This window comes from Ovis aries, chromosome 14 (assembly GCF_016772045.2).
Source record: "Ovis aries strain OAR_USU_Benz2616 breed Rambouillet chromosome 14, ARS-UI_Ramb_v3.0, whole genome shotgun sequence".
NCBI lineage: Eukaryota > Metazoa > Chordata > Mammalia > Artiodactyla > Bovidae > Ovis > Ovis aries.
Genome location: NC_056067.1, coordinates 8,729,424 through 8,755,343, shown reverse-complemented (window position 1 = coordinate 8,755,343; position 25,920 = coordinate 8,729,424). Strand labels below are relative to the sequence as shown.

The 25,920-nt window shown below is 43.5% G+C and overlaps 1 protein-coding gene across 3 annotated transcripts in view; it reads right to left on the bottom strand.

Annotated features, from left to right (window-relative positions):
* Positions 1-25,920, bottom strand: part of CDH13 (cadherin 13) — a 1,037,580-nt gene that overhangs the window by 936,504 nt on the left and 75,156 nt on the right. The window contains exon 3 of one of the 3 annotated variants that reach the window (XM_060398282.1): positions 18,854-18,876. The exons of the other annotated variants lie outside the window; for them this stretch is intronic. Within the exon in view, the coding sequence (XP_060254265.1) occupies positions 18,854-18,876 (23 nt within the window). The remainder of the gene's footprint in view (positions 1-18,853; positions 18,877-25,920) is intronic. 3 annotated transcript variants of the gene reach the window in all.

Here is a 25,920-nt window from a genome sequence, read left to right as displayed (position 1 = left end):
TGGTTTACTTGCTAAATTGTGTCCGACCCTTTCCAACTCTGTGGACAGTAGCCCGCCAGTCTCCTCTGTCCATGGGTTTTCCCAGGCAAGAGTACTGGAGTAGGCTGTCATTTCCTTCTCCAGGGGATCTCCCCAACCCAGGATGGAACCCAGGTCTCCTGCTTGGCGGGCAGATTCTGTACCACTGAGCCAACTGGGAAGCCATGTAAAGTGAGTTGGATATGTTACCAACTTATGATATTCTCAATTTATGATGGGCTTATCAGGACATAACCCCAACATAAGGAAGGAAAATCTGTAGTCTACAACCATTAAAATGTTCACTTTTGTTCAAAACTAGTTTTTCCCACAAGATGAAGCCAAAAAGTAGGTACTCAGTATTGTTTCAGATTTTAAAAATTATGCTCCAAAGAGAGATTGTGCCAAAAACAGAATAGTGCCCATGATGGATACATGGAGTTTATTATACTATTCTATTTACATGGTAAAGGTCTCAATATTTTTATAATAAAAAACTTGCAATGTTTCTTGTTATCTTAGATCATTTTTCCCTAAAGGCACAATTAGTAATTTTATGCACTTAAAAATTATATTATGTCACTTAGACTTTATTTCAGTGTGTGCTAGAATTAAACCAACCAATTTATTTTTAATGGACTCATGGAGGAATTTTCAGTATATCCTTGAGACTTATACATTGCTACCAGCTTTACTCAGTGCATGATGGATAGTTTCTATTTTAAAATATGGCATTTGTTGTGATACAATTTAAATTACCTTTCTGCTGAGAGCATTCGTTCTTCAGAGTTACAATTATGCAAAGGGAAATTATACATCATATTCCTACTTTGTCTTCCTTTATAGTCCTTGTTGCAGTTACTTTCACTCAGGTACAATTACATTAGAGAAAACAAGATTTCGCATTTATATTAAGAACTATTCTATTCAGAAAATACATTTCAGTTCTTAGTTAATTACAGACGAAAAATGAAAGCTATGCTAAAAATAAACAAGAGTAAAGGCTCAAAAGTAGCACAACTCACATATAAAGCAAAGTGTTATGTATAATCAATAATTTGCAGTTCTCACAAGCCCACTTAACAATACAAGTTACTGTATCATAATTATATGTTAAGAAAAATATTTTTAGATCTTTTCACTTACTATAAATGTTATGTATGCTCTTTACTGAAAATTTGGAAACTTGGACAAAAGCACAAAAATAAATCAAGATCACCTTGTGATTATGACACCTAGATGTAACCAGTTAATATTTAGCTATATTTCCTTCAAGCTCACTTTTCTGTTCAGATAGGATGCAAATATCAATACCCCATTCTATTTAACAAAATTGGCATCATATACTATATTCTGTATGCTATTTTACAACCTAATTTATCTATTGGAAAATCTGTAGTAAACATTTATCCCATTTTATTAACTATCTCTCTTAATAACTGCAGATTTTCTAGGCCAGTGTTTTATGTACACTGTGATTTATCTATCCCATCTCATATTATTATAAATTTAGAATATTCTATTTTTCCCTATTACAAATGATGCCACAATCAATGACTCTATATAAAAAATTTTCACATCTCTATTTCCATTTGATACATTATTTGATGTCTATTTTGAGTCAACACATATGAATATTGTTAAGTATTTTGAAATATAATAAAAATCTCTAAAAAGCTGTCATTAAAACTCTCATAAGCAATTCCAGATATCCATATCCTTACAAACTATGCCTTAGCTTTTAAAAACATAACCACCAATCTGAAAGATAAAAATGGCGTCTCCCGCAACTTCGGTTTGTCCCTTTATAGCTCATCTGATTATTAGTAAGACTGAACATATCTACTTGTGCTATGGCCATTTTTATTTATTTATTTTTTATTTTACTTTATTTTACTCTACAATACTGTATTGGTTTTGCCATACATCAACATGAATCCTCCACGGGTGTACACGTGTTCCCCATCCTGAAACCCCCTCCCACCTCCCTCCCCATATCATCTCCCTGGGTCATCCCAGTGCACCAGCCCCAAGCATCCTGTATCCTGCATCGAACCTAGACTGGCAATTCATTTCTTACATGAGAGTATACATGTTTCAATGCCATTCTCCCAAATCATCCCACCCTCTCCCTCTCCCACAGAGTCCAAAAGACTGTTCTATACATCTGTGTCTCTTTTGCTGTCTCGCATACAGGGTTATCGTTACCATCTTTCTAAATTCCATATATATGTGTTAGTATCCTGTATTGGTGTTTTTCTTTCTGGCTTACTTCACTCTGTATAATCGGCTCCAGGTTCATCCACCTCATTAGAACTGATTCAAATGTATTCTTTTTAATGGCTGAGTAATACTCCAGTGTGAAAAACCTGGAAATAGAACTGCCTTATGACTCAGCAATCCCACTGCTGGGCATACACACCGAGGAAACCAGAATTGAAAGAGACACGTGTACCCCAATGTTCATCGCAGCACTGTTTATAATAGCCAGGACATGGAAGCAACCTAGATGTCCATCAGCAGATGAATGGATAAGAAAGCTATGGTACATTTTTATTTCTTAAAAAAAGTCATTAAAAACAAAATCTCCTTCAAATCAATCAAACCATCTTATCTGAAATCTACCATGTTACAGGCATAGAGAGAAGTGCTAAGGATAGAAAATTAAGACGACATGGACCCTATCTTCAAGAATTTCACAGTCTAGTAGAAAAATAGACAGGTGAATGACCACTTCCAATGTATTATTATAAGTGCCATGTTGACAGATGTCTAACATGCTAGGAAACCACAGATGAGGAAGCAGAAAACTCTCCAGGGAATGAGTGAAGGGTACACAGAAGTTGTAAAGTTTCAGCTGGACTCTGACAAATGAATAAGAATTCACAGAGATGGGAGAAAGAAAAGAGAGTATCCGACAGAGCCCTGATAGAGGGGACAGTCAATATATTGTGAAGGATATTTTGAAGCCAGCCAAGGATTTGAGCTCTATCGGTGGGAAACAGGGATTCAGTAACATTTTTTTTTCTGAGCAGCAAATGAACACGGTAAGCTTTGTATTTTAGAAAGTGGATGGAAAGGAAGACATGGAACCATTTAGAGAATGAGAAAGAATCAGGTAAAGGGCAATTGCGAGGTAATTTTAGCTTGATCCATTCAATGTGGAGCAAAATGTTTACTTTTAAAATATAGGCAGATAAGGAAGAGGTAACCCCTTTTGAACAACCATTCCTTATTAAAAACAATCCAATGCACAGTAGCTGTGATAGAATGCGTTACTTTCCCCAAATGGCTTGCTTTGGCCAGCAGGTAGAAGTGACCGAGTGACCGTTTCCGCCTAGATTTCAAGAAGTATCCTGTGTTTCTACGTGTCAGTTTGGGATCTTTCCATTTCCACCAGGAAAATCTTTGCCCCAGGCGGCCCAGTGTTTCCAGAACACACAAGGAGCAGACCTGAATGAAAGCCAAACTCTGGAGCCAGCCCAGCTGAGCCCAGCCTAGAGCAGCCAGTCCCCAGACTGACCTACAGTGTAAACCACCGAGTGTCGGCATGGTTTGCGATACAGCATTATATGGCAACAGCTAAACGGTACACTGGCAGAGTCCACTCCTTTAATTTAAGAAACTGGCCAACAGAGAAGCCTGGCACGCTGCAGGCCATGGGCTCGCAAAGAGTCGGACATGACTTAGTAGCTGAACGACAAAAGAATGTGGGCTGGGTTAACACTCCACGCGCTATCTGGAAAGTGGGATAATAAAATTGGACATGTGTAATGATCAAATGTCGCCTAGTCCTTCCAATTCCGGACGGCCATCTCATCAACTGGAAGTTGCTGATGAATTTCCATCCAGAATTAAAGTACCCACATATAATACATAAGACACCAATTAGCTATTGATCCGTCTGGGCTGACATGAATTAAAATAAAATACTAAATGGACAGGCATGAGCTCAGCTCCCTGTTGTCAATAAGAGCACTCATATCTTTGTTGTCTCCCTTCTGATCATGTTATATGTAAGCAGCAACCCATTGCATCACATGGAGACTTTTTAATCAGGTCGTAATAGGCTTCCTCATTCTGCTCATTAAGCTAAAGAAAGGTTTGCTAGGGAAATGGTCTATTAGATTGTAATTTGCTTTCACATGCAAATTAAGGAATAATTAGTTTTGAATATCTAGAGATGTAGAATCTGGGTGTTTGACATATTTTCATATGTAGCCAACACCGAAAGTTCAAGTGTCTTTTCAGAAAAAAGAAAGGTTTTTTTGCCAGTTAAAAGAGATTAAACAATATTCCATTCTGAATGTACACTATTTAGGCAAATATTACAGGCAGCATATATTTAGCTCACAATTCAGAACCAACTGTTTTTTTTTTTTAACTTGTTGATATTTTGAAAACACTGACGAAAGTTTGAATATCACCACGTTTTCCTTTTCTTTTGCAAAAGCAAGGTGTTCTTTAAAATATGGATGAACCAAGATTTAAATTATTTTAAATAATCAGAGATAAATATCTGTGCCTTCCATTATCTTAAAGTAGCACTTCCTCTTCTAATATTTTTAAAATAAATAAGTCAAATCTTTTCATCACTCCAACAGGAAGTCTAAGCAGGCTCAAATCATTTCATACCTTTGTAAACTGACTTGGTCATCTCTTTAAAATTAATGAAACAATTAAAGCTTATTACATTGTGCTTAAAAACTTAGGCTGGATTTTGTGCTGTGCTCTCACCCTCAAAAAAGGGGGCCATAAGGAAACTTTTGGAGGTGATGAATGTTTATTACCTTGTTCATGGTGATAGTTTCATGGGTATATGCCTATGCCCAAACTCATCAAATTAAGTACATCAACTATACTTCAGTAAAGCTATTTAAAAAGAGAAAAAGGAGTGTAGTAAAAACAAACAACAAACAAACAAACTTAAAGGTCATGGAGGAAGAGAAGGAGAATTAAATGTTGAGAAAGTGCTCTTTGTAAAACCCAGAGCAGACTCTGCAGGGTTAAATCTCTGTGTCTGGGGCAGAGCTCAAGAATCTAAACTCCTCCTTTCCACAATAAGGAACATACTTCTGTGGTTAGATTTCTTTTGTCCAGTGGGGGATGACACAGACCCTGTGGTATCACCAATGAGGGGAGTGAAAAAGAAGTGGCATGGAAAGGCAACAGGGATAACGAGATGGATGAATGGACAGGATGCGGCCACTGAAGCAATCTGGAGGGCGCAAAGGAAGAGGAGGAAGAGAAAGCACCACATTAACCCTTGGTCTTCAGCCTGGATGACTAGGTGAGTGTCCCTAGTGTTAAACCAAGTTAGTAAGTCAGAAATACTTTGGTTCCTGGCATGATGAGTTTGTATACCTTCGGGATATCCAGATACCCAGCACACAGGTGAAACTGCTCTAAAGCGTTCAGGAATGTATACAGAGATTAGGCATTAGCTCTTAAAGTAAATTATGATAGGATACCTGAAAAAAAATGCTAATGGAGAAGGTATAAACAGTTAGATTTGTTAAGTCACTGAGTTGCTGGGAAGAAGTAAAGGAATGAAGGGAGGCAGGAAAAGGATATTCAGAGAGGAGGGAAAAGAGCCGATATCATGCTACATCCGAGAAGCAAGGGGAGAGTGGCCAGTAACCACAGCGCAGTGCCGAGAGTGAGCAGGAAGAAAACCGAGAGGCCGCTGGACCGGCAGCATGGAGGTCTGGGATGACCACCTGGAGAGCCCTGTCCTTAAAGTGACATGGGGCGCGATCAGATCAAATCGCTTGAAAGAATAAAGGGGCGAGAGAGTGCGTGTGCCGTAAGGAGGTGGAGACAGTGACTATGTAGCCTAATCTTTCTAAAAGTTTATTGAAAGAAATTTTGAGAAAAATGACAATATCAGTAGAGGATCAGGGAAACAAGATTTGAAATGAAGTCAGTGAGCAAGTGGGGAGACAGAGAAAAATATTATGACACAATGAACTTAAACTCAGCAAATGATTAGTGGGTTCTTACTACATACCACACACCAGATATATTGCAGAACGAGACCTGGTCTTCTGCACATGGAACAAGTGTGTTGCAATATTCTGTTAATTTAAACCATTAGCTCAATGGAAAAAGAACTGTACCTTGTTCACAGGTGTATGGGGCCCACCATGGTGCTTGAGGCACGATAGACTCTCAGCAAACTTTAACAGATCAGTGACTGACACAGTCCCAACCTTTAAGAGGTTCTTCCCTATCTTCATTTGTCTTTCTGGTCTAAACTCAGGCACTGTTTCTTGCAGGAAACTTTCTCTAATCTCCAAGGGGGAGTTAATCACCTCCCTCTGTGTGCCCATTACACCCTGGGTGTTCCTCCATCTGTCTTTCACTCTAAAGAGAGAAAAACATCCGTGAGTGCTTTCAAGGTTTTTATCAGCCCCTAAGCAAATCCACGATGGGGCTTGTGGACTAGTTTAGACAGTCGGGGGAATTCAATTCCTAAGCATTCTAGGTTTTTCATGAATAACTCCCACTGGCTCTCTTCACTTCTGCAGGTTTCCCAGGGCTAGTCTGACCAGCGTGGCTGAATTCAATGAGCAGAGAAGCCTCTAAATCAGGCTAGGGAGCATAGACTCTGTTTCTTCCTCGTGTTGTTAATCTCGTGTAAATAGCCAGCCACGTAGAGTGTAAGCAAAGCCCATTAGACACCATTGGCTGACTGGGCACTTGCCTTAAAGATGCAACTCGCTGAACAGTTTACCCAGCAGATAGCTCTCTTTGGCAGAATCATGCTGATCAGCCAGGGAGGGAATTTGATAAAGTGCTTTATTGGGTGGCAACATTTTGGTATCAGCTTTCCCCAGATCACAGGGGGATACTGAAACTGGAATCCATTTATACCTTCCATTTCATCCCACATGGCTCATAGACACCATGTCAAAACACATCATGCTGTAATAAATGTGCTAAAATCTATAAGCTCACTCCTCCTATTACAGACAGTGTTCTTTGTCAGATTGAAGATAAATTATGGAATACAATTTCTTGATTTTGCCCACTCATGTAGCCGTAGCAGAATCTCAAATCCAAGGCAATACCCCATGCCATCAAGATGCCTAAGTAACTGCACTGTTTCATGCCAAGGTTAGCAGTACAACACTCTTGCTGGATAGTCAAGGAATAGTACAGTCACTGCTGGGACAGACCGGGCCATGTGATGAATACTTATACACCCCGTCTCCCACAACAGGTTCTATTCTGATGGAGGTCAGTGAAGCATTGGTGATTTTGTCACACTTTGTCAACACACCTTGGAAAAAGATGATTCCAGGTTAAACTGAACCAAAGACCATCCACAAGCAATAATCAATGGATTTGGAGACTTTATGACTCGTCATCAAACATTTTGCTCACTCCCCTTTGTTGTGCTCCTCTGAGATGACCTAGGAAATGAAGAATACCTGAAGGCTCTAACATTAGGGATATTTAGCATTTGCCGACTGTTCACCTGGCTCAAACCATCTCCATCTCTCAGTTAGATTTTTGAGTAGCCTACTTACTCATGTGGCTTTATCTCTTGCTCCCCAAGCCTCCGTGTGGTGGACGCAACAACGTACTATTACATCCTACTTCAGTGGGGGACCCACTGCCCCAGCTCCTGGGAGCACAGTCAGCAAACAGTCCTCAGCTGTCAGCCATTCAGGGGGTGTTCACACTCCTTCAGGGTCGTTGTCACTGCCATTAAAAGACCTCCTTCCAACCAGTGATCAACACTGGAAAATATAGTCCTGGACAACTCAGACCAAGCGGAGACAATTCTGAAACTGACAGGATTGAGGTTAATATACTGAGTGGCTATGTGAAGGGCGGCATCATGACAACTCCTCTCTCTGCCCACTCCTGCATCCTGCCCCTCCTTTCCACAGGAGTTGATCCCAAGGAGTCAGAAACATCCTGCATGTTAAACTGCACCTCAGTTTTGCTTCCCCAGCCTGTGACAGCTCATGGAATCATCCTGGTACCTCTAAGTGTGACTCTCCCCTACAGAGAACCCACTCTCTCCTCCCGCTGTCTTCAGAGGCTTTACAATGGCCCAGGAGACTCCGCAGGGTGTGTCCCACGTCCACCCTAACTTCATCTCGTCCCACTCACCCCATGATCACACAGCTCCAGCCACACCAGCCTCTTCAAGCACATCAAGCACCTTCATATCATGAGACACTCATTTGCTGTTTGCTCCCCCTGCCTGGAACACTCTTCTCTTGACCAGAGGTAGATAATTTTCTGTAAAGGCCAAATTACAAATACATCAGTATTTCTAGGCCACAAAACCCTCTGTTGCAACTACTGAACTCTGCCATTTTAGTACAAAAACAGCCACAGACAGTGCATAAATGAATGGGCCTGTCTTTATTCCAATAGGCTTTGTTTATGAAAACAGGTGACAGCTGCCTTTGGCCTGGAGGCTGTGGTTGCTGACCTCTGACCTCGTTAGTAACATGGCTGGCTTCCTCACCTCCTCCGGGTCCTGATTCAAATGTTTCCCTCTCGACCACACCTTTGCGATTTCAGCTCCCAACATTGCTCATTTCTCCTCCTCACCTTACTTTCTTCATGGCAGTCACTGGTATCTGGAATGCTAATTTTACTTATTGCTTCCTCCATCTTTCCCTACTAAGAAGTAGGCTTAATTAAGGCTGAGATTTTGTCTACTTTGAGGCACTTAACAGAGTGACTATCATAAAACAGCTGCTAAATAAATGTTTGCTGAATAACTGAATAAATGAATGAGCGTTCAGGTAATTCAACATTTACTCCAGTTTTCATTTTGTGTATTTGTGTGTGTGTTTGTTCTCTTCATATCCCAGGAGGTTCCTTTGACCTTTTCTATCCCAGTAGAGAGAGGTGATTAAAAGCACAAGCCCCTTGTGAGACCTCCTGAGTTTTAAACCCCAGTTCAGTTACCTACTAGCTGTGTGACTTTCTGCATATATATGACCTCACTATGCCTCCTTTTTCTCCATTGTAAGATGGATATATAACAGTGTACATATGATCGTGATGAGACACACTCAACATAGAGTCTCATGCTTATAAGAGCCTCACCTCCATCACTGTTGCTGGGGCCCTGAAATTAGAATTTAAATTCCATATGAGAGTTCCCTCCAGGCTCCCAACGAGACTTTTCCTCCATAATAGGTCTCCAGACTCCTAGCTCCTCAGGCACCTGGCACGGGTCTTCAAGAAACCAGAAACCCAAAGTAAGTGACGGATTCCCAGTGCGTCTGGGAATATGTGCTGTTGGTCAGGATAAAAATTAGGATTTTGAAACCAGCACTTAGATGATTGAGGTCACTAGTGAATGGGTTAGAAAATGATCCTAGCTTTCGCCTGGAATGGGTTGGTGGCCACTAACCATTCGCTTCTCGACCAGTGTTGAAGGGGGAGCAATCTTTTAAACAACCCTCGTTCCATTCCATTCATCTTCCTGCTTCAAATCATTTACAACAGCTTGAGAAATAGATTTGTCCTGGCTGTACTTAAAGAGATAGTCAATAACAATATGAGAAATAATTACTATACCTGGAGAAAGTGGGCATTGATTTCAGCACTGACTGGGGCCTCAAAACTGAATTTCGAGCATGCTGCAGCAGAGTGTTTGGCAATTTATTGCTTAACTTGCTGAATTTATACCTAACTTGAGTGGGAAGGAGTTGATGCTGAATCTCTTAAATACAGAGCTCATTTTATTTTAAATAACAGTTCAGCTCAGCTACAAATATATTGAGGGTCCACTATTTTCTAGAAAAAGTAGAAAGTAGGCGCTACTTGTGTTAGGCTCCAAATACACAATGGGCCATACCTGCCTGGAGACACCGGCATTCCTTTGGTGAAAGGAGATAATAAGCCACCACAAAAGTTATCATGAAACTATAATGAAGGCAAGCATTGCAAGGAAAGATGAGCATAACGGGGTGAACTCAGTTAGTCTTGGGGAAATCAGGGAACTCTTTTTTGAAGAAGTTACATTTAAGCTGCAAACCAAAGTATGAGTAGGAGTTAAATAGGCTAAGTGATGAAGAAAGAGCTGCTTCATGTGAAAGGTCCCAACCAAGGCCCAGAGATTGCACCCTCGGAGCAGTGCTCATAAAAGTTAACTGAGAAAAGATAGCTGGCCCTCTATAAAAACCCATATGTACGTATACATGCATATATAAGTTTACTATAAACGTTACTGAGATCTGAGATAAGTAACACATAATTAACAATCATAAAATACACAGTATTTCTATTGTAAATTCCACACATAGTCAGTTGAGTCTCAGAGAATGCTTTTGTTGATTTTTGCCAAATTTGTATATCTGTACCCAAGTTTCCATATCAGTGTTGATTGATTTTTTTCATTTAAGCTAAGCTAAGTAAGATGAATCGATGCTTTTGAACTGTGGTGTTGGAGAAGACTCTTGAGAGTCCCTTGGACTGCAAGGAGATCCAGCCAGTCCATTCTGAAGGAGATCAGCCCTGGGATTTCTTTGGAAGGACTGATGCTAAAGCTGAAACTCCAGTACTTTGGCCACCTCAAGCGAAGAGTTGACTCATTGGAAAAGACTCTGATGCTGGGAGGGACTGGGGGCAGGAGGAGAAGGGGACGACCGAGGGTGAGATGGCTGGATGGCATCACGGACTCGATGGACGCAAGTCTGAGTGAACACCGGGAGGTGGTGATGGACAGGGAGGCCTGGTGTGCTGTGATTCATGGGGTCGCAAAGAGTTGGACACGACTGAGCGACTGAACTGACTGAACTGACTGATACAAAGTACAATAGCTACCAGATGCAACACGTTTTTAAAATTCAATTGGCAATATGAACATCTTTTCCATATTTTGTAAGTCTGGACTAGAAGTCAGCAAACCACAAACTTGCTGTCTTGGTAAATAAAGTTTTATTGAAACACAGTCATGCTCATTAGTTTATGTATTCTCTGTGACTGCTTTTTATGGCTGCAGAGTTGTGTAACTGTAACAGAGGGCTTATTGCCCGCAAAACCTAAGATATTTATGATCTAGCCCTTTACGGAGAAAAAGTTTGCTGATTGCTATTCTAGACCATCAGCAAACAATAAGCTGTAGTGTTTGTCTATTCTTGTGGTGTAACTACACCCAGTATGGCTGATTTTAAGCTGTCATCATATGATGTCATGGAATGAAAGGTAGGGAATAGATGTGGAATAGTAACACGTCCTTATATAGATTACATCAGATGGCTACAGCAGAACTAATAACCTTAAAAGCATAGATAACAGTAAAATGTGATACAAATAATTAGAAAGTGATGTTTTTCACATTTATTGCTCTTGTTTTTAACATAACTTAGTCAATTTTAAGTTTACATAATTTAATTTTAATGATAGATGTATTTAATAACCAACTCACAAAATTTCTGAAAAATCTAACAGTTGACTCTCAGGCTGGTATGAGCTGGCTCCAGCACATCAGTGCCCTAAACCAACTAAACAATGGACTGTGTAGCTGGGGGACAGAGAAGGGTGGGTGGAATAAAGCCAAGTGGGTGAACTAAGTAAGGTCTTGTAAGCCATATTTAGGAGATTAGGGTTTATCTCATGAGAAATGTGATGCCATTGAAGGTTTATAGCTGGCAAGTAATTTGATCTCTCCCAGCTCTTATCACCTAATATTTTTAATTCCAGTAAACATTTTTGGAGTGATTCTTATGTGTCAAACACCATTTTAGGTAGTTTACAAATATTAATTCTTATAAGCCCCTGAGGGATGGTATTAACATTACCTTCCAATTTTACAGAGGAACAGAGATGGTAAAGAATTAAGCAACTTGCTCCAAGGACTTGATTAATGAGTTGTGGAGCTGGGATATGTGCAGAAGATTCTAACTTTTCTCTCCTTCGGGGGAGTTTGACCCTGCAGAGGGACAGGGGTCTCTCCATGCATGAGGGGGTTCATGACACAGAATGGACAGGTCTGCCCAAGTGCTGCAGATGTAGTTGGCAAAGATGGGCGGGGTCCATTGTGGAGGAATGTGGTGAGCAGATTTCTGTAGGTTGAGGTCATCTGTCTTCTGAGAGGGAGGACCTTAGAAACTGACCACAGGGGAACAGGCAGAACATATCAGCTACCAATCACATGTGATTTTTGTCCCAGTAATTTAAATCCCTCTAGAATCCACTCTGACACTTTCTCGGATCTCTTACCCTTTCATAAATTATCTGAGCAAGGAGGGAAAGGAATGAATACATCAAGCTCTAACTGGGATGGATTGTTACCATTTAGATTTTAGGTAACTTCCACAGAAGTCAAAGTTGATCTTTAGCTCTAAGTGGAGCTAATGCACCTCTAAATCAAAATAGACCTGCTTATTCTCAGAGAGAGAGGGAATGAGGAAGAACGGCTGCCAGGTAGAAGCTGATGTCACTGCTAAGTGCATCACAGACATTTATGATTTAAGCTGAAATTTTACTTTTTAGGGAAAATGAAAATCAGCCAATCTTCTCATTTGGTGCATTAGGGAGGAAAGAATCATGTAACGGAGAGGATAAATGTGCATCTTGCAGCCGTAACCCCTAACAATTGGCACACCTAGCGGGGATGTCCCAAATGTAAACTCCACAGTGTGCCCAAAACAGAGGACAAGGGGAAGAAAAGCTTTAGAAGTAGTGAGCACCGCTCTGTTGCTGTCATTTGAGTTACCAGTCCTCTGTGATCACCTGTGTGCTTCGTCACCACTCTCCACCACCCTCGTCCCCCTGCCAAAGGCCAGTTTCTGAGAGCTATAGACAAGTGCTGAAGGATGAAGAGGTGGGGGGGAAGGGACCCTTGGAGCATCATTACAAAGAAAACAGTACTAGTTTTATAGCAACTGAAGATTTCTCCCTTGTTAGTCAAAAATAGGTCCCCACTGTAGATAAGTCTTGTTCTAACTCTGGCCTTGAACAAATAACTTTGCATCCTCATGCCTCAGTCTTTTCATCTGGTAAATGGGGATGTTAATACTACTTCTTCCACCATGTGGTTGGAAGAAGTCAGTGAGATGATAAATGTGAAACGATTACATCAACAGTTAATATTTCTCAGGGTTGTGCTGTGTACCAGGCACCATTTTAAGCATTTCACCTCTGCTAACTCTTAATCTTCCCTGTAACTTACAGGGTGCTATTACTGTTATTCCTATTTTGCAGATGTGGAAATTGAGTCACAGAGCAATTAGGACCGTGCCCAAAGTCAGAGAGCAAACAATGGAAGAAGTGGGTGTTACATGATGCAGACAATAATCCAGGGGTCAGCAAGCTACAGCTTATAGGTGAGATTCAGTCCGCCACCTGGTTTTGTACGGCTTGCAAGCAAAGAATGCTTTTCACATTTGAAACTGTTACTTTTATTTAAAAAAAAAGTTTGTGGCCCATGAAAATTATATTCAATTCAAGTTTCAATGCTAACAAATAAAGTTTTATTGGAACACAGCATATCTGTTAATTTATATATTGCCTTTTGCTGCTTTCACACTGAAGAGCAGAAATGAGTAGCTGAAACAGCCCACAAAAACTAAAGTATTCACAGAAAAATTTGCTGATCCCTGCTCTTAGCCACTCGGAGAAGGCAATGGCACCTCATTCCAGTACTCTTGCCTGGAAAATCCCATGGATGGAGGAGCCTGAAAGGCTGCAGTCCTTGGGGTCACTGAGGGTCGGACACGACTGAGCAACTTCACTTCACTTTTCACTTTCATGCATTGGAGAAGGAAATGGCAACCCACTCCAGTGTTCTTGCCTGGAGAATCCCAGGGACAGGGGAGCCTGATGGGCTGCCATCTGTGGGGTCGCACAGAGTCGGACACGACTGAAGCGACTTAGCAGCAGCAGCAGCAGCTCTTAGCCACTATACAATGTAGCCAACCAGTCTACTTGACCCCTAGGTGTTGAAGGACCCAAGATTGAATTAGCTATGTCCCACTTTCTATTTGTGTGTAACTTACTAAGGGGTTCCCAGGTGGCTCTGCAGTAAAGAACCAGCCTGCCAAGGCAGGAGACAAGAGTTTGATCCCAGGGTCGGGAAGATCCCTGGAGTAGGAAATGGAAACCTGCTCCAGTATTCTTGCCTAGAAGATTCCATGGACAGAGGAGTCTGGAGGGCTACAGTCCATGGGGTCACAAAGAGCCGGACACAACTGAGCATGCACACGTAAGTTACTAAGCACCTGTGTGTGGGCCCATGCACTCACCAACGCACTTCTGGACATCTTTCCAATAAGCAAAATTAACATCTCAGGCACACTGAAAACATCCCAGGATTAAGGAAATCCTACCCAGGATTTCCTACCGCTTTAGAATGAACCCGTTCAGCAGAGCTGAACCCGTCTCACATCTGGCCATTTGACTGATGCAGCCACACTCTGTGCCTCTAAGTTCTCACACTTTCCCCTGAGAGCCTCAATAATTCTCTTATCTCAGTCAAGAAAAGCACTGCCACACATCCTCAGAGCTTATTAAGTCTGAGCACAGAAAGGCAACTAGATAACTGCAATAATTATCCGGGTAATGAGTTAAAAATCACTCTTGCCTAAAATAACCTGGTAATGAGTGAGTCCTGCTATCATATGCATTACAGAGGAGCATTTCTCAGAGAACCAACCAGAATGGAGATTGTGCCGAAATTAGTTTAGAAATCAGGAATGCACTGCGGGGCACTGAACACAATTACCCAAAGTGAAATAGAGGCAAAGCGCATAGGGGATACCCACAGAATAAAGTTGAAGGGACCTCTTAATTTTAAAGTGAGAATGGCTAGCATTCATTAAGAGATTACCATGTGCCAGGAACTAGGCTAATAGCCTTTGTGGATTACCTCACCATTCTTTAAAATTCCCTGGTGGGATGGTTACTATTTTCAGTCCCATTTTGCAGATAAAAAAAACCGGAGGCCCTGAGAAGCTGAGTTACTTGCACAAGGGCACACAGCTAAGTGTGATTCCAGGCAGTTCTAGCTCCAGAGCATATAACTCCATACTTCTCCTAGAGAGAAAAAGTGGTCAAGACAGGTTACATGCAAAGCCAGGTGGTGGCAGAGCTGGGACAATTCAGAACTTGAGACCACCACCACAGACCAAGGTAAACACACATAAGTACTATTTGTGAAGAAGGAAAAAGAAGGAACATTTGTTCAATTGCCTCTAATTCCAAATTATCACAACCATTATCATCACGATCAAAGCTGATGTTTATCAAGAATTTATCATATGTGAGGTCCCCTTCAAAGTATATTTCCTCAGTGAACTCGCACAACCTTATCTCATTTAATCCTTAACATTACCCTTTCAGTATGACCTATATTATCTCAATTTTATAGATGGGGAAACTGAGTCACAGTGATGTGGTAACCTGTCCTAAGACGTCCCCAGCTGAAAGTCTGAAGACATGAGATCAAACAGTCTGACTCTAGAATGCACGCTTTTAGTCCCTACATCCCTGTGACAGCCCTCCCTTTGCAGGCTAGAGCCCTGTGTTTCTCATCACCCTGGATTAGCAGGGTGCCTTCCAGTCTCTTGCAGGGCTCCTTGCTTTTCTTAGCTATTTCTCTCAACACCTTTCCAACTGTATTAACTATTTACGTGGCAGTCTCCTCCAACCACTCCATCTTCATGCAAAAACATGCACACACACACACACACACACACACACACACACACAATATGAACGTCAAGTCAGTTACCCTGTATGAGCCCTTCATCAAACACTGCACTTGACCGCATCCTGATAAATGGTCGAATGGGGAATGCTGCAGTGACTAAGAAACCAGGCTCTAGCATAGCTCGCCTCCCCACTTACTATAGCTTTAGATAAGTGTCTTGGGATGTCAGTTTCCTCATATATTAAGTGATAATTATGGCACTTACCATAATGTAGGATTGTCATTTGAATTAAAAAGGACTATGCATGTTAATATCTTAGCAACCCTTGGCAAATGAGCGTTTGAAAAGAAAAACATTATTAATAAAAACGATGTAGAAAGATTGGATGGGTATATGGATAGACGGATGGATGGATGGAAGGATGACTGGGTGGATGAAATTCTAGCCAACAGAAAAGCTGCTTTAGAAAGAGAAAGTGAGAGAGAAGGGAAAAAATACAGGTTTTGCATATAACAAAAGATCTTTCATCTTCACAATTGAAAAATCTCTCGAGCTGCAGGATCAGGCTGTGACCCACAGATAAGCAAGGTGTTCATTTCCAAAACCTGGTCCAGCCGATGACTCTGCTGGACATTCACCAAAGCTATTTCAAGATTATTGTCTCTAGCATTATTTGTGAGTGCCTACAAAAATGGAGGGAGGAGGTGAGAACAGATAAAATTCCAGGTAAGACTGAAAACCTCATCAAGGTAAGAGCTGCACCTACTTTGCTTCATACTGAATCCCTAGCATACAGTAGTATTTCATAACTCATTGATTAGTCAAGGTAGGCTAAACTCTAGTTACTAAAGCAAGACAGAAATAAACTCTCAAAATTTTAACAATACCATGAAGATTTATCTGTCACTCCCATCACAGTCTATGTGGCTCCTTTTATTTGGAGTGGGCGAGGGGGGTTGAGGACTCCCTATCTTCAAAGAAGCCTCCTTCCGCCTTGTGGCTCTGCTGTGCCCCACGCAGATTCTCTGCCTCCAGCTGGTGGACAGGACAAAAGACGAATATTCAAGGAGGCCTACACAGGAGGTTCTACAGAAGTAAGGCTTCCCCTTACATAAGCCTGCAGTCTACTGGGCAGAATCCAGCCTAAGGGAGACTGGGAAAGATAACCTAGCTGGGTGCCCTGGAGAAGGGAGAAAATGATTTGATGAATAACTAGCCAGTCCACCACAGAGTTTACAAAATATGTGTTAAATGGAAAAATATTAGAAATATGTGTTAAATGGAAAGTGAATATCTATTAGAAGCAAAGAAATGGTAGCCCACATCGGATGATAACAGTGATATGGAGGAGCCAAACATCTCTCTACACACATGCTCACTGCAGCCACTACCTGGCTGGAACTCGGGATGGCCCAGTGCTTTCTGCGGGCACCTTCTCACGTGGAGCACCCCCTCTGGACAGCCCAGTTGCCCTTCCCAGGCCCACCTGTTCTGCACTGACACCGGCACTGGAGGCTGCTGCAGCCATGCCTCCCAGATCTTGGGTCAGACTAACCCAGTGTTTCCCCGGTGGCTCAGATGATAAAAAACAAACCAACAAACAAACAAAACCTGCCTGCAATGCAGGAGACCTGGGTTCAATCCTTGGGTCTGAAAGATCCCCAAGAGAAGGGAATGGCTACCTTCTCCAGTATTCTTGCCTGGAAAATTCCAAGGACAGAGGAGCCTGGCAGGCTATAGTCCCTGGGGTTGCAAAAGAGTCAGACACGACTTAGCAACTGACACTAACAACCCAATGCTACTACTGAGAGTCGACTTCGGACATCTCAACTCCTCAATTGGGGAAAAGAAAAACCCAAGTTTAATTTCCAGCCAAGGTGCCAGAAACAGTTTATTGACTTTAAAACAAAAAATGTGAAGAAACGTGTGCCAAGCCCCAGGTGCCCTTTGAATAAGCAGTTGGAGCTTTATGGTACTAGAGAAGCTACCAAATCAGGACACTCACCACAGGCAGGCTCACATTAAAGAGGCTTCTGTATGCATCTGCCTCCCTGATACCCACAAGCATCTGGAGGGCAGGGACCGAATTATTCATCTCTGACACCTTCACAGGAGGGCTAAGCAGAGCCCTGCACTTGACTGCAGGGGCTGATCGTAGACATATGTCCTTCTGGTCTACCCGCCATCTCTCAGCTTCATGCAGCAGCACCAAGTTTGCCTTTGGGAAACCACCTCACTCTCCACATTTAATCTATAAAATTAAGGATGACCCTATTTCCAGCTCCAGAGCTGGTAATGTGACCTTGGCCTGGTCAATCTCAGCAGTCAACCTGGAACTGTGCCTGGATTGGGGACGTTCACAGGACTCAGGCTGGGTGAATCATGGCCAGTCCTCAGCAAGGATGGTTGGAGAACAACAGCTCTCTTTCCGCAGGGTTGTGAAACCATGAGGCTACAAATCTGGGCCTGCCAGCACCATTTGGTACCTCACGAGAAGAGCCTGCCTAAGATTGAAGTCACTAGAGAAGAAAACAGTGTCAATAGAGAGAAATGAATTCATTTGATAATAGTCAAGCCCCAAATTCAGCGGCTCCTGAAGCTCAATTTCCTGGACTTTTTCAGTTAAGTGAACTATACATCTCATATTTTGAGTTAGGTATTAACCCTTTAAAATCAAGAGGATCCTAACAAAAATAGGCTTCAAACTCCTTTAGAATCAAATGGCAACCACATTTGGAATACGTTTCTTCTATAATTGCTCTGTGGTGTTGGAGAAGACTCTTGAGAGTCCCTTGGATTGCAAGGGGATCCAACCAGTCTATTCTAAAGGAGATCAGTCCTGGGTGTTCATTGGAACGACTGATACTAAAGCTGAAGCTCCAGTACTTTGGCCACCTCATGCGAAGAGTTGACTCATTGGAAAAGACCCTGATGCTGGGAGGGATTGGGGGCAGGAGGAGAAGGGGACGACAGAGGATGAGATGGCTGGATGGCATCACTGACTCGATGGACATGAGTTTGAGTGAACTCCAGGAGTTGGTGATGGACGGGGAGGCCTGTGTGCTGCAATTCATGGGGTCGCAAAGAGTCGGACACGACTGTGCGACTGACTGAACTGAATAGTTGCTCTGTTGGGTTTCCATCCAAACCAGGAAGTCTCCCTTGACTCCATGATCCTGCCTCCTGGCGAGCCCAGTTACAGTGTGGTCCCTCTGAGGATGGGCTGGTAGAAGAGGGCGGGGCTACAGACCGTGAACACAGGGCACGCCCCCTGCATTTTATGAAAGCACATTGTGATGCGTGGGTGTCCTTCCATCTCCAGGGCCATCAGCTTGCTTTAGCCTGTCACCTCCCACCTGAACTACATTCACAGCCTCTGGGTGACTCTCCCGGCTGCAAACTTGTTCTCTCTGCTCCATCGTAGTCACAGGAGTGACGCTAAAGCTTAGGTCATTGAATGTCCCCCGCTTACAGTTAACCAACTGCTTCCATTGAATCAGAGTAAATTTGGACCTTTTTACCAAAGCACTAGAAGACCAGAAGGGTCTAGCCCCTGTCTATCCATCAAACTGCATTTCTGGCCACTCTCTCCATCATGCACGTGATTTACCTTTCAGTTCTTCAAACCTCTCAATCTATTTGTCGACTACTGGCCTTTGACCTTGCTGGAACTGTCCCTTGGAGTGTCCTTCTCCAAGCCTACATGAGAAACCTCAGAGGTGTTTGTCCTCTGCTCTAGCCTCTCTGGATGAATCACTATTTCCATGACCTTCCATGTGCCAAGCTCCATCCTGTGCCTTCTGTTCTTCCCTCTTAGCTGCCTGGGAATCTCCCAGCCTCCCTGTGCTCCAGTCACCCTATGTATAGGTGACTTTCCCAGCTGGTCTCCACTGACCACCTGGTAGGACTGATGCTTCCTCATCTGCATTCCTTCAGCTCACCATGTGTGTGAAATTACAGCATGTGGTAATACAGTCCTTTGTTTATGGATCTGAAGCCTCTACCAGACCACAAGTTTATCAAGGGCTGGGGCACTCTCTTATTCTTTTTGGTAGAACCTGGGGTTTAAATATCACCAACAATGTTGTAAGTACTCAGTGAATGTTTGTTAAATAAAAGGAAGGAATGACTGTTTGCTGAGTAAATTAACCAAGGGCTCTTGGGGCGAGTTACCTAGCATTCATGGCTGCAATTTCATTATCTAGAAAATGAATGTTTGTGCCAGTAGTTCTCAATCGTGGCTGCATCCCAGAGCAACGCATCAAGTGAAGTGTTAGTCACTGTAGCGTCTGAATCTTTGTGACCCCATGCACTGTAATCCTGCAGGGTCCCTTGTCCACGGGATTTTCCATGCAAGAATACTGGAGTGAGTTGCCATTCCCTTCCCTGGGGATCTTCCCAACCCAAGGATCGAACCTGGGTCTCCCGCACTGGCAGGCAGATTCTTTACCGCTGTACCACCTGGGAAGCCCATGGGTAAAGATTTCAGAAATTCAGGTTCTTGATCCTACCTCCAGGAAATCTCATTCATTCATTCATTCATTTGTCTGTTGTATATTATTGAGGAATAACAACTCACCAGCCCTTGCTTCAGGCATAGGAGACCCAGTTGTGAATGGGCCAGGCCAGCGTCTTGCCCTCATGGAACTTCTATTGCTCATATTATTAACAGATCATATTTATTGAGGCCATGTGACACTCTAGCATTGAAATAATGGCTTTGCATACATTAACCTACAGAGTTTCTACCTCAGCCTTCGGAGACAGGACTCTTATTTATCACTGGGGAACAGAGAGTTTCACTTGGCAAATTCAGGCCTGGACCCTACTCTGTGTCTTATCACTGTATTCACTCCTCAGGTAACCTGTGACCTAGGCGTCATTACCCCATTTCATAGATGAGGAAACAGAGAGTCTCTGGGACATACCCAAGGCCATTCAGGAGTCAGTGGTAGATAAGAGCCAGATCTTGAATCAGGACTGCCTGACTCCAAGAAAAATGCAAACTTTTAATTTCCAACCTTTAAGCCTTCAATAACAGTACAGATCTCGCTATACTGTCCATTCCAGAAAGCCTCAGCCAAAATTACATTATAGGCTGATGGCAGTCATGCAGACCTCTAAGAGCGAGTGTCACGGCTTGAATCTTTCCATCTTATCAGAATCAAACTGAAACCTCCCTAGCAACAAAACAGCAAAACCCTTCACCCAGGACTTCACACGTTGCAAACAGCTTTCCTATGAAATATCTGATTTTACTCTTCACAGTCAGCTGGTGAAAGAGATACTGACCTTGGCATGAATGATATTCAAAATATTTATGACCTGTTATATCAAGGGCACCAAATGATTTAAACAGACACTGGCCTTATGCACGCAATGTGGACATACCAGGGCTTTTGTGGTGGCGGAGCAGAGACTGGAGGGATGTGCCTACAAGCAAAAGAATGCCGCAAATTGCTGGCAACACAGGAAGCTAGGAGAGAAGCAAGGACAGGTTCTCTAGAGTCTTCAGGATCATGTCCTTGCTATATAGGAATGCCCCTCTTTTCAAAAGTTTGCCGTACACCACTTCTTTTTTGTGAAAAACCTGCATTAACACCTGTTTTCTCCAATGTAAAGAAATTTGAAGACAATTTTCACTTTCACAAAAAAAAAAAACACAGAAAAATTGAAAATAGCATTGAGCCTTTATTTTGTGGCGAGGGGTTATAGAGGCAGCACACCCCAACAGCAAGGCTGGTACCGCCAAGCTCCTTCCCAGAGAGCTGCACTCAGCTTCTCAGCACGAGCCGCCGTAGCTTTGAACTGTGCTTGATCTCAGTTTATCTTGAGCATTTCTGTGCAAGATGTGCCCTAAGGTAATTCCTTCTTCGCTGTATGCCATTCCACTTCAGGAACACTCTACTTTTGGATAGCAGGGGAAACCTGTACGTTAATTTCAGATGCCGTTGCCACCAGAACCGCAAGAGTAAAATGAGTTTCTGTTGATTTAAGCCACCAAGTTTGTGGTACTTTGTTCCAGCAGACCCAGCATGCTCATATTGAGTCCCAAACCCTTCCTGCCATGTCTTGCTCCAAATTCACCAAAAGGTCTGGCTTCAGGCAGCGGGGAACTGAGAACCCTCCCTAGGTTCACTCCGGCAGTACCACAGCCCACAGTCTCTCGACTATTAATTGTTATTAACTTGCTTGGCTAATGTCCAGCTAATGATCTTTCTGGAGCACTTTAAGCCCAGGATATGGCTTTTCTAAAGATGTCATGAGTGCTGTGAGTAGCTCTTCACAATGCAGAAGGCACTCCAGTTCTGAAACTCCCAGGCTGAAGGGCAATTGCGGGCGCAAACAAGTCGCATGGCCATAATCAGCACACTTCTTACAGCAAAGTCAGGCCGTCTTTCTGTGGGGAGACTGAGAGGCTGGCTCCCCGCTCTGGCTTCTGCTTCCACATTATTAACGTGTAATGAAGAGCAGGTTCTGCTTTATTGATCTCAGACCAGAGCTACATGTGATGATGCCTAAGAAAAGCCCCAAAGGATTTTATTTGATTTTTGCACACAACAATGAGCTCCCTCACCAAATTAACTGCTGGACTGATGGGGGTTTCACCTTGAGATTGTTGACATGGCAGCAAAACAAGAACGTCTATATTTGCTCAAGCTTGCTCAGATATACATCCCTGCTGTTTGCACCCTGTCAAAAGGGGCCCTGGGAAATATCAGGCCACGCTGAGGAAGGCAGAAACGCAGCCCAGAAGAGATTAGGACCACGAGAGGATACAGATGGACAGCACAAAGTGACGATGACAGGGGTCTGTTTTTGTAAAATGACAGCTTACCATGTCAGGCAGCCCTACCCCCTTTCTTCTCTTCTGCTCTCAGGACACTCCTAGTTAGAAAATTCCCAACCTCAGAACTCCAGAAGCATCCCTTCTCCCTTGGTCGGGTCATAATTCTACCGGAGGCCTTTTACGGAATGTTTGGTGACAGCTAAGCCGTGTACTGGCTGCTACACGATGCTGAAAACTCAAGAGTCAGCCTCTCCCCAGCCTATGAGTGGCTCAGTTTTTTGGCTCAGCCTGAAGTCAGATAAGGAATTGGCCTTCCAGAAAAGGTCAGATAAGATCACAGGACAGAGCAGCAGGCCTGCCTGGCAGAGTCTGCACATACTGTCAGACAGGGCCTGGCTTCCTTAAGTGTTCCAGAGGCTTGGGGTTCAACCTTGCTGATCACATTTCTCTCCAGCCAACCCCTGCTGTGTCCATGCACTAAAATCGCACACATGAAACCCATTTGGGAAAGTATTCCCTCCTGGGTTCAGGCTTGTCCTTTGGCTCCTGCCTTTATGAGAACTGGTTCTTCCAGACCTTGGAAGAACATCTTGTGATAAAGCAGAACTGACATCCCATCCAGAGTCCGTTTGTCAAGAGGAAGGTGATGAGAGTCCTCCACATGACACTCACAGAAAAAAGGAGAGAGACTCAGATCCAAATTGGGGCTAAGATGGTCCCAGGTTCTAATGGATTCCTCCCTACTAACTGCCTGTGTAGCGTGTCTGTTAAATTGCGATAAGGCTTAAATGGGGCCCAAAGAAGAGTCAGGAGGGAGTCACAAAAATGATTAAAAGGTTGTAAAATTAGGGCTTATGAATGGAGGATTTGGGGCTTATTTATCCAGAAAAGAGAAAGCTGAGGAGGGACATCTAAAGACGTCATACTAGATTAATTATGTAAATAAGCAGACACCCAGTTGGCCTGGAATCTCAACCATTTGGCAGGGAGAGTGGGTACTGAAGCGGGAGTTACTAGTAGTTTTTAAAATCATAAGTTGCCTGCACAGATTTCTGAGGGGTTGGTTGTTGCTGGATAATACACATTATGGGTATGCCAGGTTCATTTTAATGAGCCGAGACACCACCCACTAAAAATTGTCTCCGGCTAAGCGAGTGATGAAGGCAGGATTTTTTGGTTCATCACCACAAGCGGAGACCTTGCAGGGGTTCCTTGCATGATGACAGACTCCAGGGCTCAGGCCTTCTTCAGTCACCCGCCCAGGGTCAGGACTAGGGAGGGACAGCTGGTGGGGACGGGGTTCTGTCATCCAGATAGGAAGATGCTGGAAAGAAGGTCCCCTCAGGATGATGAGCTGAGCTTGGCCAGGGGCAGGAGAGGTGTCCCCTCCCTCAGAAGAATCATAACTTGTTGTCCTCTGGGTCCACCACCTGACTATACTGCGGCCAGTCGTCCTTTTGTTCAATAGGACACTGAGCACCAAGGACCACCTGGCCCTCCCCGAACCCTGGGCTCTGAGTCTGGACCCTGAGATGAGGAAGAAGGTTGTAATTGTGCAAAAAAGATTAAAAAAACAATAATAAGGGCATGATTTGAATACTAATGACACTAACAATCACCACAAGGACATTTACTGAGCACCTACTTGGCTCTCGGCCCTCAAACCAGCAATACTGACACACGGTTCCATTTAATTCTCGAAAAAGCCCTACTGAAACAGGAGGGAAGGGGGCAGGGCACAACTTTTAAGGAAAATGAAATAGCCTCAAAGGACATGACAAAGACTGGTTAGAACTGAGTAGGACTAAGATGGCTTTAGAATCGCCTTCCAGGGGACTGTTGCACGCTCATCATAGCGTATCAGCTGACGGACACACCCACAGGCGCCAATGCAGTTCTAAGGCCGCTGCCCCTTCCCTGAAAGAGCTGGGATAATCCTCCCACTCATCAGCCTACGAAATCACTCAGCCCATGGAAACCAACCACCCCCCGGCACTCAGGTCTCTCGCCTCCTGAGATGGCCCACGCTCTGTCTGACAAGTGGTTTTCTCCCCGGAACGCTCTCACCTTTTGGGAGCCCATTCTGTCTATGGAGTGCGTCTCTGTCTAAATAAATCCACGCCACAGACTGTACAGAACTCAGAAGCTCTCTTCCTCTCCTTCCGTCACAAGGACTAATGTACATTCTTCAAGCCGGGCTCGTGTGCATCATGGCACAGAGGGCAGAGCTTCTTAGCCGCTAATGTGTACAGATTATCCGTAGAGCATGTTTAAAATGCAAATCCTTGCTCCCCTCCCCTACCCAGGAACCCTGCTTTGATCAGCCTTGGCCAGGCCAGAGAATCCATGTTTATTCAGAATACCAAGAAATTCTAATGTGGGTGATACAGGAATCCCGAAATGAGAGGAAATACTTTAGACTTGCTATTCTCTCCCCTGACTCCTTTTTCTTGCCAAGCATCCTTTACTTCCACCACACATACACACAACCTCCCCAGAATTACTCAGTAAGCATCAACTAAGTAACCAGGTGGCAGGATTGTAAAGATGGCTGCCCTCATGGAGACAGAGCATAGCAGAGGAAATAAGATGAGCGGACACCTGATCTACATGAAGCTGAATATGAAGCTAGACCCCTGGGAGGGGCAAAGCCCTAGGGAAGTTCACAAGACAAACTGATGGTGGCTGACAGCTGGAGCTACTGACCGGGAAAAGACGACAACCTAAAAGTAGAAAATTATGTCTTATTTGGTGGACTTTCTGAGGACTTCAAGCCCAGGAGGCAGCCTCTGAGATCACCTTGAGGGATGGCTAGGAATTCGCAAGGGAGGAGCCAGGATACACAGGTGTTTTACAACAAAGACCAGGGAGTCAGAGCATTAAAAGATTACTGTTAATTAAAAAAAAACCCGACATATTAATGAATTTAGTGCTTTTTTATGTCTGGGTAGCTGCAAGAGTGTGGACTCACTGAAATCATTCCTTTGATACTCACCTTAGCTATCTAGGGCCAGCATCCTCTTATTTCCCATCATGCTTCCCCTCAGGGTGTGCCTTTTGGGGTGGCTGTAATGCACCACCCCTTGATGGGGGGCATTCTGCTGTTCTCATCCTGCATTCCCTCAGGCTCACCATTGGGGACAACTGTGGAGGCTTGATATGGCTTCCCAGGTGGTACAGTGATAAAGAACTCATCTGCCAATGGAGAAGATGCAAGGGACTGCAATTCAATCCCTGGTCAGAAAGAGGCCCTGGAGGAGGAAATGGCAACCCACTCCAGTATTCGTGCCTGGGAAATGCCATGGACAGAGCAGCCTGGAGGCCTACAGTCCACGGGGTCTCAGAGAGTTGGACATGACTGAGCATGCGTGCACACACACACACACACACAGACACACACACACACACACACACAGAGTGGTGGCTTGATGGCTGATACATCCTTTGTTTACTGATATGGCAGGCAACATTTTTCAT